Here is a 13822-nt window from a genome sequence, read left to right as displayed (position 1 = left end):
TCTGAAATTCGGGGCCGGGTCCGAAGTGCCATGTCACCTAGCGGTTGTAGAGAGCTTGAGGACCACCGCGGACCAGGCCCTCCTGCAAAGCCACTTCCCCGCCACGGGCGGGGCCGGCTGCTCGGGGACCGGGGGTCCCCACGCCCCCCCGCTGCCGGGAGCAGTGCCGACTACTGTCCTTCTGAGGCCAAAGCAAATAAATGGGTGCTTCTAGTGGTCTTCCCGCCAAAAGCGGACACAGGGTCCGGGTTTTGACGGATCATCTTTCGTTCGGGGCACCGTTTCCCTAGATCCTGGCTGGAGCACCAGCCTCCGCACCTTGAAGCTGGGCGAACTTCCAGGAACCTACTGCGGGATCATCCGCTCGTTCCACACCCCCGCTGAGCACCTACTATGTGTTCGGCCCTGTGCTCATGGAGTCCACCTCAGACATGCGCTGCCCTCAGGCGGCTCACAGTCTCGGGTGGGGTGGGGTGTCGGGGGTGGGGGGCGGATGAGAGACCAAACGAGGAGCCAGGGTCCTGTGGGGGCCTAAAAAGCAGCCCAGGTCGGGCAGGGAGAGCTTCCCGAAGGAGGTGGTGCTGGGGGTGCCGAGTCAGCCGGGCAGAGGAGGGGGAAGCGTGTTCCTGGCAGAGAACGCAATGTAAGCAACTACTTGGCTCACGGTGACAGGAGCGGGCTGGGAGGGGAGGCCCACCCGTGTGTCCCGGAAGCAGAACACGAGAGGTCTTTTCGGGGCAGACACACGCTCAAGGCCAGTGTCTGTGAGTGAGTGTCATCGAGGCAGGCAGGTGTTGGCTGGCTTCACCAGAGGGCTCCACCTGCCAGCCCCAGCCCTGAGGGCCACTCACTACTGGAAGCCACGCGGGGCCGACAAGAGGGCTTCAAAAGTGCAGGCGCGAGTCCCCCCACACCTCCCTCTCGGAGCTGTTTCCTCACCTGCCGCCAGGCTGCGTGGTGACCTGTGGCAGGTACCTGGCACCCCGGACACACCCACCCCTCCCTCCTCCAGGCCCCCACGGAAAGGTGGCTCACAGCCAGATGTCCCGGCAGCGGAGGGGCCAGAAAGGGGTAGGTTTGGGGTGGGGGGGGGGGTCAGGCCTCAGGCTGAAAGCTGAACGGCCCCCTGTGGCAGGGCTCGGTGCCCCAGAGGCGCAGGGAGTGGAGCCAGCCAGCGTGCTGGGCCTCAGCGTGCCCATCTGCATAGCGGGAACGACGGCCACACAAGTGTGGAGGCTTGGCCTCTGGGGAGGAGCCGGTCACCCGCCCCACGGACCACGGAGCAGCACCACTGAGCACATTCAAACAAAAACGTTTTATTGTCAACGGCTCCCCGCGGAGTCTCGGGGATCTCCCAGCAGAGCAAGGGTGTGTGAGCGGGTCTGGCACCAAGCTGGTCATGGCCGTCCGGGCAGTGCCCTCTCTGCGCAGCCCGGCGCAGGGGAGCAAGCGGGCGGGTGCATAGGCGCTCGCCAGAGGAGAGCTGAGCGGGGGCCTGGCGGGGACGGTGGCCAGCGGACACTGGGTGAGTGGACGGAGGTGCAGGGGTGCTCCGAAGACACGGGCGGCAGGGAGAGGCCCCGGGGAAGCTGGAACGACCAACTGACCAAACGTTCAAACGACCGCGCGTGACAGATGTCCTCCTCCAAGAGGCTCACTCCTCCCTGGCTCACGAGACCCTCAAGCCAGCCCCAGGCTGATGGCAGAGGGGCCCCTGAACCTCCTCGTGGTCCGTAGCTGGGTGAGCAAAGCCCCAGGCACGGCTGACTCCGGCCACCGGGTGGTGGCTCAACGGGGCCCAGACCCCCACACTCTCCTCCACCACTTCCAGCTACCAGACGTCTGCAAGCCGCCGGCGGGCCAGCCCTGGGGCGCGGGGACTAGCTAGGTGGACAGGCCGCGGGTGAGCCCCAGCACGGCTTCGTAGGTGACAAAGACCACCATGTTGACGGGGAAGGCGCGACAGCAGTTGAGCGTCAGCCCCTTGAAGAGGACCCGCGGCCCCTCCTCCCGAACGCTGCTCACCACGCAGTGCAGGAGGCCCCGGTAGCGCCGCTGGCCCTGGCCGTCCGCCTGCAGGCGCGACTTGATCACGTCCATGGGTGTGGCCACGGCCCAGGCCAGGACCCCGGCACAGCCCCCGGCCACCAGCACGCCCAGCACATCTGCAGGGAGAGACCCACCAGTGCCCCGGCCGCCAACCGGACGGGGACGCGGAGGAGGGCCAGCGGGGCCCCCCCGCGCAGGGGCCCCGCCGTAACGCAGCCCGGGGCTCCCCCCACCACCGTGACCCGCGCGAAGCCACGCGGCGGGTCTGGCCCGACTCTTGGGTTGGAGGGCGCCGCGGCCCCCACCCTGGGAGGCGCCGTGGCGCCCCGTTTGGCACGACCTCGTCCACGCCTCCTCTCCCGGCCTCAGTTGCCACCTCCCAGGCCCCGGCCCCCCCTCACCTGGCTGGCTGCGGCCCGTGGGGGTGAGCTGCTCGCAGAGGATGGTGTAGGACAGGAAGTAGGTGGCGAAGGAGTGGCCGTCCCGGAAGAGCAGGGCCGAGCTGCCCTTGTAGAGGCCCCGCAGCCCCTCCTCACGGGCCACCGTGGCCAGGCAGTGCAGAGGTCCTCGGTACTTGGGCCCAGGCCCCGAACTCGCGGGGGGCGCGGGACACGCGGGGGGCGCGGCCGAGGGCCACGAGGCCGAGGGGCGCCACTGCTGCGTCTGCGTCTGCAGGCGGACCTTGGCCACCTCGGTGGGCGAGGTCAGGAACACCTGGAGCGGAGGTGGCAGAGATAAGGGGGTGCCCGCCGCTCCGCCCCCGGACCTGGCCTCCGGTAGCCTCCTGTTGCCCACAGCAGCATCGGGGACCCGGCCTCCAGAAGCCTCCGGCTGGCTCCCTCTCTCTCTGCCCCTCCCCTGCTGCACTCTGTCTCTCTCTCTCTCTCAAAAATAAATAAACATTTAACATAAAATAAATAACATTTTTTGAAAGGCGGGGGGGGCACGCCTGGGTGGCTCAATCGGTTAAGCGTTCGACCTCGGCTCAGGTCATGAGCTCGCAGTTCGTGGGTTTGAGCCCCACGTCGGGCTGTGTGCTGACAGCTCGGAGCCCGGAGCCTGCTACGGATCCTGTCTCTCCGTCTCTCTCTGCCCCTCCCCTGCTCGTGCTCTGTTCTCTCTCTCTCAAAAATAAGTAAACATCTAAGTAATAATAATAATAATTAAAACCAAAAAGAAAGTAGCTTCCAGCTGGCCCAGCAGTCACGGTGCAGCAGGGTTCAGAGGCAATGCTTGTGCCTGAGCAACACAACTCTGCTAGCACAGAGTGGGCTCAGCGCACAGTAGGTGTTGGGTAAATATGTGGGACAGTTCCGTGCAGGTATCACAGAATTAATATGTTAATGACCTTTATGTATTACGTAATTAACGTAGGTATTTAACGTAAGAATAACATAACACTAAATGTAGACATTTAATGACATTAGTAAGTAACAGAACATCACTGATGACAATATTACTAACGATACCGTCGGCCATCCTCTGGACGCTCATACCTGTCAGACTCCATGCTGGGGGCTTTCCCTTCCTAACCTTACTTGCTCTTCACCATGCCTCTTACTGACGAAGAGACAGAAGCTCAGAGAGATCCCCTAGCTTGCCCAAGGTCACTCGCCTAACGAGAATCCACTGAGCCCTCAGCCACAGCCCCCAGCCTTCGCCCCGTCTCTGCCCTCACCGAGCCTCAGTTTCCCCATCTGCCGGGCTTGGTGGCCTCTCAGGCGGCCGGCTCAGGCTCTCCTGACCCCGCAGTCCCAAGGCCCCCTGTCCCCACCACCCCGCCCCCCCCCCACCCCGCCACTCACGCGGACCAAGCCGGAGGCAAATCCCGAGAGCGTGATGTCAGTCTTGGCGGGCTTGATGTCCGTGCTGCCATACCGAAATCGGCAGATGTGTGCCAGGCAATGGCGGTAGGTGCCGAAAGACACGGACGAGACCAGGGACACGGTGCACACGGGCAGCGAGAGGCCTCTGTAGAAGCCCCACACCTGGAGAGCAGGCAGACAGGACCAGGGGGCCCAAATCAGGCTGGGGGCCCGGCCAGGAAGAGGGCCGTCCAGAGGGGCCCTGGGCCAACGGGACCGGGTCTCACCCCTGCTCTGCCCTCCCTTGCCATGGGAACCTCAGGCCAGTCTCTTACTGCCTAGGGCCTCGGTTTCCCCAGCTGTAAACTGGGGATCGTAATACCCCACTTCCGAGGTTATGTGAGGGACTGAAGAGACAGAGGGCTAGGCTGGACTAGGGCAGCTACTTGATGACGGTGACGATGGTGATGATGCGGGATGGCATGCTTCATTTGTTCACCCCCGGGCCAGCGTCGAGCCCCAAGTTCACGTGAGTCCCTCCTCTGGACCAGGCTCTGAGCTGGACGCTGGGGACACCTAATGACCACCCGGTGCCACTTTCAAGGGATGCCCAGCCTGGAGGGGACAGAAATGCAAACACTCCGGGGTCCCTCCCTGAACCTCAAAGGCCCCGGGTGCCACCTGTGGACCCTCTCCTGAAGGCAGGACCTCCTTCTGAGCACCTCCTGTGTGCTGGACGCCTGACTCTCGTCCTCAGAAACCCAGCAGGTTGGTACAATCATCCCCATTTGGAAGGTGACAGAGCTCAGAATGGGGTTCAGCATCCCCTGGCTGGTGGGGGTCTGAGGCCCTGACGTCCCCCTGCCCATCACCCTGGCCCCAGGCCTACCCGCTCTCGGCGATACGTGTCCCAGACGCAGTGCCAGATGCCCCTGTACTTGGGCTCTGTCTGGATCTTGACCTGAGAGAGAAGCAGGCTTCAGGAAGAGGTGGCTCCAGGCCTAGCACAAGGTCAGTAAGCCTGGGAGAGGGGAAGAGCCAACCCCTTGATCGTCAGAGCCGGGCTGAATGTGGGCAGAGCGGGGACCAGGAGCCCCCATGTGAGACAGGAGACCTAAGGCACAGGTGAGACGAGGGGCCGACGCGGTCCTGAGGGGCATGGGGACGGATGGAAGCGGGAGACTTGGAGGGTAGCCTAATCCCAGCCAAGGGCCTTTGGGTGGGCAGCAGGGGCCTGGCTGTCACCATACCTTCACCGTGTCCAGGGGGTAGCCCACAGCAACACCGCAGACTCCTGGAAGGAAACCAGACGAACCGGGTGAGGGGCAGGAGCAGGTGAGGAGGGGGGCGAACCCTGACCGGCTCCCGCCGAGAGCAGCCCCACGCTTCTCGTCCACGCCGTGTCTCATCAACGTTGATATCGGTGTTGACACAGAGAAGGAAACTGAGGCTCCGGAAGGTAAGGTCGCTTCTGCCAAGCTGCCAGCAACTTCTCCTTCCATGTCTTGGCCCGGGGGTGCCTCGTTCCGAAAGCCCGAGACGCTCCACGGCCTCGCCCCCCGCGTCACGTTTTGGAAGAGCCTTTGCTCCGACACTGGCTGGGCCCCGTCTCCCGGCCAGGCAGCTCCTGCCCTCAGGCCTGTGAGGGGTTTGTCTGCCTGTGGCTGCAGGGTGTGTGTGTGGAGAGGCAAGGACCCAGCAAAGGCCGGCAGGTGGGAAAGCCCACGTCACCCAGGGCTCTGTGAAGGACCGCCTGGAACCACAAGTCTGCATGGAACAGAGTGGGGCGTGAGGCTTCCTAGACCAGGGTGCTGTCTCCGCCAAGGGCCAGGTGCCACTATCCTGTTCCTTTCTCCCTTCCTGACAGCAGACCTCAATGTCTAAGCCCCCCAAACCACCATGGGGAAGCCAGAGAGCCACAGACCCCTGGGGTTACACACCCTGGGGGCCAGGGGTGGCCTGGTGGTGAGAACATCTGAGGACAATAAGGCACCTGGGGGCTGCGCCCTATTTACTAGGCATCCCAGGACTCAATAAATGTGCGTGAATGAAAGAACAAAGTGAATGAATGAATGAATGAATGAATGAACAAAGCAAGTGAAGCAAAGGACTGACTGAATGACTTGATTAGATTTACCCTCCTTGACCCTCACACAGCTAGACCTCACCAAACTCCTACTCATCCATCAAAGCCCTGCCACAGCATGACCTCCCGTCTGGGGCCCTCCCTGACCCCTGTATCTGGCCTGCCTTCGGGCCGGAAACCATGTTGATCAGAGCCCCTGTCACGTGGTTTTGCTGCCGCTTCACACGCGTCATGTCTGTCCTCCACGAGGCCCTCGTCTGACCTGGCCTGGAGGGAAAATACAGGACTCAGGAGCCCTTCCTGGCTTTGTGATCTTGGGCAAGTCAAGCCCCTTCTCTGAGCCTCCTCCTTAGAGGGCCAACATCCAGGGAAGCAGCCGGCCTCAGGCCCGGCGCATGGTAGGACCCCAGAAAGGTGGCTGGTGAGGTCAGGGCTCCAGTCTTTCCTGGATCGGCACTGCTGTCCCCTCCTGACGGGAGGAGAGCAGCCCACACCGTCCCCGGCAGCATCGACCAGCACCCATGGCTGTTTCCCAAGACGAGCAAGGCCAAGGGTGCCTCACCCAAAATAGCCTCACAGCTGGCAGGACCAGCGGCCGGGGTCCCAGCCTGTCTCCCAACAAGCCGGTTATCTCTCGGGATTAGTCTTTCGCAATCAGCCCTTTCCCCAGAAAGGAAAATAGTTTGGGAACCCAGCAAGGCCGGGACAACACGCATCCTGCCAGCGGGTGGGGCCAGGGCTCGGCGGAGCCTCTCCCCCTCCACGCCACCCCCAGTTTCCAGACCCAGGCCGGTTTGTCCTCAAACTCCTCCCCGACCTCCGGTTCCTTCCCACAGCTCAGCCATCCCTCCCCACACTGGTGACCCCCTGGCACAGGGAGAGACCACCTCCTGCCCCCCCACCCCCACCGGGTGTCCCCATCCCCAGACCTGCCGGTCCGCCTCCCAGGCTGAGACAGCCAGGCCAGAACAGACTCCTGTCCCCACACCTCCCCCCGGCACCTGCGGCCCACGCCGGGCCCTGACCCCTTCCGGGGGCCGCTCAAGCCCCACTGCTGTGGGAAGCCTGCTCTCAGGCCACAGGACGTCGCAGCCCCTCCTGGTACCCCTGTCCCTGCCCGTTACCTCCGATGGCTCCAGCGACAAAATCCATGGACGGTGTGGTGGTGTGGCGGGGAGGTCCTGGGGTCTGCCTGCCTGCCAGCGGTCCGCACCACCACTGGGGTGGCCCCAAGAGCAACTGGGCCGGCTCCTCGCGGACCTTAAATACCTGCGGCCGGGGGAGGGACAGGAAACAAGAGCCCGCTGACCAGTGGCCCCGAAGGCAGAGGCCATGCGGGTCGATGCCCATACCCAGGCGCCGGGGAGCTGGCCTCTCTCCCGCCCCACCCCCCGAAGGACCCTTGTCCCAGTGCCCTCAGGACCCAGGTGTCAGGGAAACATGGGAGAGGCCACAGGAGGTGGCAGGCTCACTTCCATGCTGCCTGCAGGGCTGGGCCCCAGGCCACGTCCAGTCACCCCCAAGGAGGTCCAGGGATGGGGCTGTGCTGACCCTGTCCCTTCATGGTGTCCTCAGGCCTCCCCAGCTCCCCTGGAATTGCTCCTGCCCAGGAGCCCTCCAAGTTCCGTCCTCACTCGTTCAACAAACACCACCGGAGCTGAGGCTGAGCTGAGGCTGATAAGACCCGGTCCCCGTCCTCACGCAGCTCCAGCTGGCAGGAGGGGGTGGGGGCGGGCACAGGCGGGCTGCAGGGCTGTCCCCGTTCCGGGAGCAAAGGCGGGTCACGGCCCAGCGTCTGCCCCACGCGCTTCTCACTGCCCTGGTCCCTCACTGTCCCTGTGCACCCACATCCGTCTCCCGCTCCCCCGGGCCCGGCCAGGTCTGCCTCCACGCGGTCCCCAGCGCCCAGCACCGACTGAGTGGGGACCAAGCCCTGACGGACCCACTGCTAGGGACCGGGCTGCTGCCCGGCCTCTAACTAAGCCAGGGCGCTCCTGAAGGGGAAGCCACTCCAACAAGAGGTCGTTTGCAACCATTATAAAAACAGTGACCGCCCCCCAGCAGCGTACCCCTCTTTACGGTTTCCCAAGCACTCCTCCTCCGCCAGCTCACACGATCCTCATCACAGCCCCGGGAGGGAAGCAGGGCCAATGGTCCCCACTGTACAGATGGAGCCATCGAGGCCCAGAAGGGAGATCTGTCCAAGGCCAAGCAAGTGGCAGGGCTGGATGTGATGGAACACTCTGGAAATAGCAGCGCCTCTCGGATGCCGAGGGCCAGGCCCTGAGGCCCATGAGCTCTGCCCCCGTGGCTGTCACCCCACGGGCCCTCCCAGGGGCTCAGCATGTGCTCCCACACGAGCCACAGGGCAGCGCTTCGAGGTGGCCACGCACTTGCCCAGGGTCACACAAAGTGAGTGTCCCGCTGACCAGAAAGCTGGCAGGACCCGGGTAGAGGGGCAGGTGGTGATGTCACAGGGTTCGGACAGACTGGTCCAGGTGGCCCTCAGGTCAGGGACTGTGTGTCTACCTGTCTTCTTGTCTTCTGATGGGCAGATGCAGACCAGCCTTGAACAGGCTGGGTGTGACGGGGCCACATCCCCGCCTGCCCAGCTATTGCAGGGTGAAGGGGGGACGGGTTGGTGGTGGCAGCTACCAAGGCAGAGGGCAAAGGGCAGAATGCAGCCCGTCCCAGGTCAATCCTGCCACCCATCCTGGCCTTTAGAGAGACAAAGCTCAGAGTCTGCTTAGTGGCCAGGCTGTTTGCATTCAAATCCCAGTTCTGAGGCCACAGCAATAACCACACAGACAAAAGTCCCCGCCCCGTGGTTCTTACATTCTGGGGAGCGGGGAACAGACAACCCAGAGGTGAGGAAACTGCCAAACAGCGGGGAGTGCCAAGGACAGGGGCAGAGTAGGGAGGGGACAAGGTGTGTGTACATAGGGGTGGGCAGCATTGGGAAGGGCCGCCCAAGACGGTGACATACAAGACAAAGGTGTTTTCTCAGTCGCTGCAGCCAAGTTTCACCTGCCCTTTGTCTCCCGAGCAAACATGCCCAAACTCTACCCTCTCCACAGCAGAAACAGAAAACATGCCACCTTGCTGTTTGGGCTGCTCTGGGACGGGTCTAAAGGTTCCCCACCCAGCTGCGAGCTTCTGGCAGGCAGGGCTGGGCCAGATTTGTCTCTGAGCCCACAGCACCCAGCAGAGGACAGGCACCCTGGGGAGGCCGGGTGAGTAAATGCACGAGGAAACAAGTCAGTGGATGGACGGGTGGGTGGGTAGATGGATGGACAGCTGGAAATACAGATGGGCAGATCAAAGGATGGATGGATGGATAGATGGATGGATAGATGGATGGGTGGATGGATGGACGGGTGGGTGGGTAGATGGATGGACAGCTGGAAATACAGATGGGCAGATCAAAGGATGGATGGATGGATAGATGGATGGATAGATGGATGGGTGGATGGATGGACGGATGGATGGACGGATGGTTGGGTGGGTGGATGGGTGGGTGGGTGGATGGATGGATGGATGGGGTGAGTGGGTGGGTGGGTGGATGGATGGATGGGGTGAGTGGGTGGATGGATGGATGGATGGATGGATGGATGGATGGACAGGTGGGTGGGTGGATGGGTGGGTGGGTGGATGGGTGGATGGATGGATGGATGGATGGATGGATGGATGGGGTGAGTGGGTGGGTGGATGGATGGATGGATGGGTAGGTGGGTGGCTGGGTGGATGGGTGGGTGGATGGATGGATGGATGGATGGACGGATGGACAGGTGGGTGGGTGGATGGGTGGGTGGGTGGATGGATGGATGGAAGGAATGGATGGATGGCGTGAGTGGGTGGATGGATGGATGGATGGATGGGATGAGTGGGTGGGTGGATGGATGGATGGATGGATGGATGGATGGATGGATGGACGGGTGGGTGGATGGGTGGGTGGGTGAATGGATGGATGGATGGATGGATGGATGGATGGATGGATGGATAGGTGGGTGGCTGGGTGGCTGGCTGGATGGGGTGAGTGGATGGGTGGATAGGTGGGTGGATGGATGGACTAAATAATGGACAGGTGGAAGGACAGATGGACAGATGGAAAGATGAATGGATGGGGTGGAAGGGTGAGGGGTAAGTGGACTGACAGTTGAAAATACAAATGAATGACTCCCCACCCCCCCCAAGGCAGGTGGAGTCACCTGCTCACACTTGAGCCGACACAGGAGGTGACAGGCCAGTGGGTTGCTGGGCAGGCAGAGGTCTTGGCTGGGGAGAGCCCTACACGGTCTGGGGAGAGCTCAAGCTGGGCCCCCACAGCCTAGGTTTGGCTCCAGGCTCTGCCCTCTCGGATGTGTGACCGTGGGCCAGTAGTGTTCCAGCTCTGAATCTAGCATGGCTAGCAGAAGGCACAGGCCAAGGGAACCCTCTGGGGCCGTTCATCTCAACGGGCAAGCATTACCGTTATCAGCACCGAGGCCAGCCTCAGGCCTCCTCCAGCAGCACCAGAGCCCCGCTGAGCCCAGCCCTGCTCAGCCGGTCTTCTAGAAGGAGACACACATCACACAAACAACCCAGGCCTGGGCTGCTGCAAAGGGCTCTGGGAAAGGGGTTGGCGCTGGCCCCACGAGGCACAGGGACTTTCTGGCCAAGGGGCTTGACACATTCCAAAATCCATTGTTACATTTCACAAGAAAAGGAATAACTCTAAGTTATTTTTTGTTTTAAAGCCCTCCAGACAGAAGAGAGGCAGAGGAGTGAAAGCCCCACGTGGAGATGTGGGCCCTCCTTTCCCATCAAATGCAGGCAAACACAAACATTTTCTTTTTTACTATCATTTTGTGATTTGCTTCCGTCCTTTATCAACATGCCTGGGACGGCTTGTCACCACGGTTCCTGCAAACTCCATTCCTGTGCACGTCCACGGGTGCACGTGGTGTGGCCAAGGGGTACAGTGCAGGGCGGCGGGGGGGGGGTGGGCAGGAGTGAGCCAGGCTGCCTGGGCTCGGCCCGTCCCCACTGTGTGACCCAGCTGAACCCCTAGCCCGCCTAGTGTCCTCGTCCGTGAAGTGGAAATTCTATTACCTGCTGCCGTACAGCTTTGGGAGGACCGAAGGGTCAGTGGCTGTAAAGTTCTTGCAGCCACTCCTGGCAGGCAGTGAGGCACTCTAAATATCACCGCTCCGACTTAATTCATCAGTGATACACGTTGGCTTGTTTCCAGTTTATAACAGAAAGGCCTCCCATAAGCCTGCTTTGGGGGGTTTCGTCCTTTCAGGGGAGCACACTCAGAGGGGGACGGCTGGGTCAAAGACACCTGCTCTATCCGTAATTTTCACACACTTTGCCACTGGGGCAGGATTTGGAGAGGCGGAGGAAAGGCAGTGGGGTTTCTGGGCGAAATGGTTCAGGGGCCCGGAGCGGGCACGGGGGCCCAGGCTGGCTCCAGAGACTGCCAGCCTTGGCATTTCCAGAACATGGGCCTCCACGGCCAGGAGAGCCCAGGGTCTCACCCAGCTCGCTCTGTGACCGAGAGCAAGCCACGGACCCCCGAGCCACGCTTTCTACGTCTATAACACGGGACCGGAGACGAGAGCATACGCACTGGGCCTGGGCCCTGCTGTGCTTTGATCTGCATAACACCTAGCTGGTTGCTGCAGACCGCACGGCCCCAGGCGGTGGGTAAGAATGCACCCATCTTTGGAAGGAGGGAGTCACTGGGTGTGGCTGGCGGGTGGGTGAGATGAGCCCCAGACCCAGTCCTCCTGGACACCCTCCCCTTCCTGCCATCCCGAGGGGTTAGGGCCCGGGGCCTGGGGTCTCTAAGCCTGTGTGGCCCCCTCCCCGGGAGGGAGGGACCTCAGGGCTACTGAAAGGAATCTAGTCAAAGCCACCCCCCGCCCCCCGCCCCCCAGCCAAGCTTACAGGCAAAATTCACAGGTGTCTGCACTTGGCCCGAACTCTGTTTTGCTCGGTTACAGGGCCCTCCCTCCCTTCTCGGAAAATAGACCACAACTACAAAACATATTCTTCTCTAGCCTGACCACAGCCCACATCCCGGACAAGCCCCAGGCAGAGCCCCTCCTGGCACCCTCCTGCCCTACCTGGCCACGTGTGGACCCCTCCCCACCCCCCCACCCCTCCACGGGCACAGCTACAACCCTCCCACATCCTTCCAGACCCCTCAGAAGGCCCCTGACAGAAACTCGGGGCCGACATCCCTCCTGATGTCTGGCCCTTACCCCCCTCGCAAGTGAATCCCCTCCGTCCCCACTCATGGCTCTACTCGGTGCGATTATAGGCCGCCCGTGTCACCGGCCACCCCAGCAGCTATAAAGCATGTAACAGAGCGCTCCCCGCTGCCTCCCTGCCGGGGCACTGCCTTTACCCCTGACGTTGGCACAGGCTTCAGACTCAGGCTCCCGGCCCCCTGGAGCCACTCCCGCGGGACAGACGGGGACACTGTGGGCCAGAGACAAAGAGCAGGCGGGAACCAGCAAGGAGAAGAATTCGAGGCCCGCTCTGCCGTGATGACATCGATGGACTCAATCTCCTAGATGCAGTTTCTCTATCTCCGAACAGGGACAACAGCTACCCCGGTACAGGGGTCGAGGGAGGTAAGGACCGTCGGGGCTCCCGAGGCTAGGAATCAGATGCGGCAGGGGTGGGGCTCAGAGGGCCGGCCAGCAGCATCAGGCCTGACCCCGCTGCTGATGAGTCCCCGAACTGTTGGCCCCTTCAGCTCCCGGGCCCGGCCCTGCCCACACCCTGGCCGTGCCTCTTGCTCCCTCAGCACCCAGGCCATAGCTCAAGCCCTTCCTGTCCCGCCTCTTCCAGCATCTCCCAGACCATGGCAACCCCTTCAGGCCTTGCCCGGGAAGCATCTTGAACCCTGGAATGCACTGGCCGGAAGGGCTGAGATGGTTGCTGGCCCGGGGTCGTAGGTGTTGCATCTGAACAAGGTGACCTCTGATCCCTCACCCCCCCATCCAAGATGCAGGGAGTTGGACTGAGGAACGGAAACTCTCTCCAAAGCGGGACCTGAAGCCTGAAGCCTTCTGCCAGGCAGGCATTCGTTCCCCCTGCTCATTCGGCGTGCGTGTTCTCGTGCAGGCCTCGTGCTGGGCACTGGGGTCCAGAAGTGGCCTAGATGCTACCCTCGCCCCCCTGCAGGCCCGGCCCGGCCGGGGAGTATATACTATCTATTCTTGTATAACAAATTATCCCCAAACTTAGCAGCTTCAGATGCCAAATATTTATTACCTCACTGTTTCTGAGGGTCAGGAATCGGGGAAGAGCTTGGCTGGCTAGCTGTGGCTCAGGGTCTCTCGCGAGGCTGCGGTCAAGCCGTGGGCACGGGCTGCACCATCTGAAGGCCTGACGCGGGGCTAGGGGGACCCCCTTCCAAGGTGACTCTCTCGTGTGGCTGTCGGCTGGAGGCTTCGGTTCCTCAACGCGGGGACCTCTCTACAGGACTGGTCCCCACATGGCTCCCAGCTTCCCCTGGAGCTGGTGATCCAAGAGGGAGAGAAAGGGGGCGGCCACAATGCCTTGGTGACTGTCTTGTAAGTGACACAACGTAATTCCCAGCGAATATTTTTTCTTTTATTCAATTTTTTTTAAATGTGTATTTTTGAGAGATTTTTACTCATTTTGAAAGAGCAGGAGCAGGGGAGGGGCAGACGGAGAGGGCACACAGAATCCGAAGCGGGCTCCAGGCTCCGAGCTGTCAGCACAGAGCCCGACACGGGGCTCGAACCCATGAACCGCGAGATCATGACCTGAACCGAAACCAAGAGTCAGACCCTTAACCGAGTAAGCCACCCAGGTGCACCCCACCCCCGACCCAGTGAATATTTTCTATTTACTAGAAGTG

The 13822-nt window shown here is 61.9% G+C and overlaps 2 protein-coding genes across 6 annotated transcripts in view; one reads left to right on the top strand and one right to left on the bottom strand.

Annotated features, from left to right (window-relative positions):
• Nucleotides 1-1296: 1296 nt before the first annotated feature.
• The window catches only part of SLC25A47 (solute carrier family 25 member 47), a 21658-nt gene continuing 9132 nt past the window's right edge, over nucleotides 1297-13822 (bottom strand). For 3 of the 4 annotated variants that reach the window (XM_023256226.2, XM_023256225.2, XM_045060527.1), the window contains exons 3-9: nucleotides 13210-13455; nucleotides 7065-7209; nucleotides 5105-5148; nucleotides 4744-4815; nucleotides 3855-4037; nucleotides 2451-2763; nucleotides 1297-2165 (exon numbers count right to left, since the gene is read on the bottom strand). In XM_023256226.2, the coding sequence (XP_023111994.1) occupies nucleotides 1885-2165; nucleotides 2451-2763; nucleotides 3855-4037; nucleotides 4744-4815; nucleotides 5105-5148; nucleotides 7065-7092 (921 nt within the window). In that variant the 5' untranslated portion in view covers nucleotides 7093-7209; nucleotides 13210-13455 and the 3' untranslated portion in view covers nucleotides 1297-1884. The remainder of the gene's footprint in view (nucleotides 2166-2450; nucleotides 2764-3854; nucleotides 4038-4743; nucleotides 4816-5104; nucleotides 5149-7064; nucleotides 7210-13209; nucleotides 13456-13822) is intronic. The other variant, XM_023256227.2, reaches the window with a different exon arrangement.
• SLC25A29 (solute carrier family 25 member 29) overlaps nucleotides 12111-13822 on the top strand; it is a 22136-nt gene continuing 20424 nt past the window's right edge. The window contains exon 1 of one of the 2 annotated variants that reach the window (XM_019833631.3): nucleotides 12111-12563. The gene's annotated coding sequence lies outside the window, so the exon portion shown is untranslated. The remainder of the gene's footprint in view (nucleotides 12564-13822) is intronic. The other variant, XM_045060525.1, reaches the window with a different exon arrangement.

This window comes from Felis catus, chromosome B3 (assembly GCF_018350175.1).
Source record: "Felis catus isolate Fca126 chromosome B3, F.catus_Fca126_mat1.0, whole genome shotgun sequence".
NCBI lineage: Eukaryota > Metazoa > Chordata > Mammalia > Carnivora > Felidae > Felis > Felis catus.
This window is presented reverse-complemented; position numbering and strand designations above follow the sequence as displayed.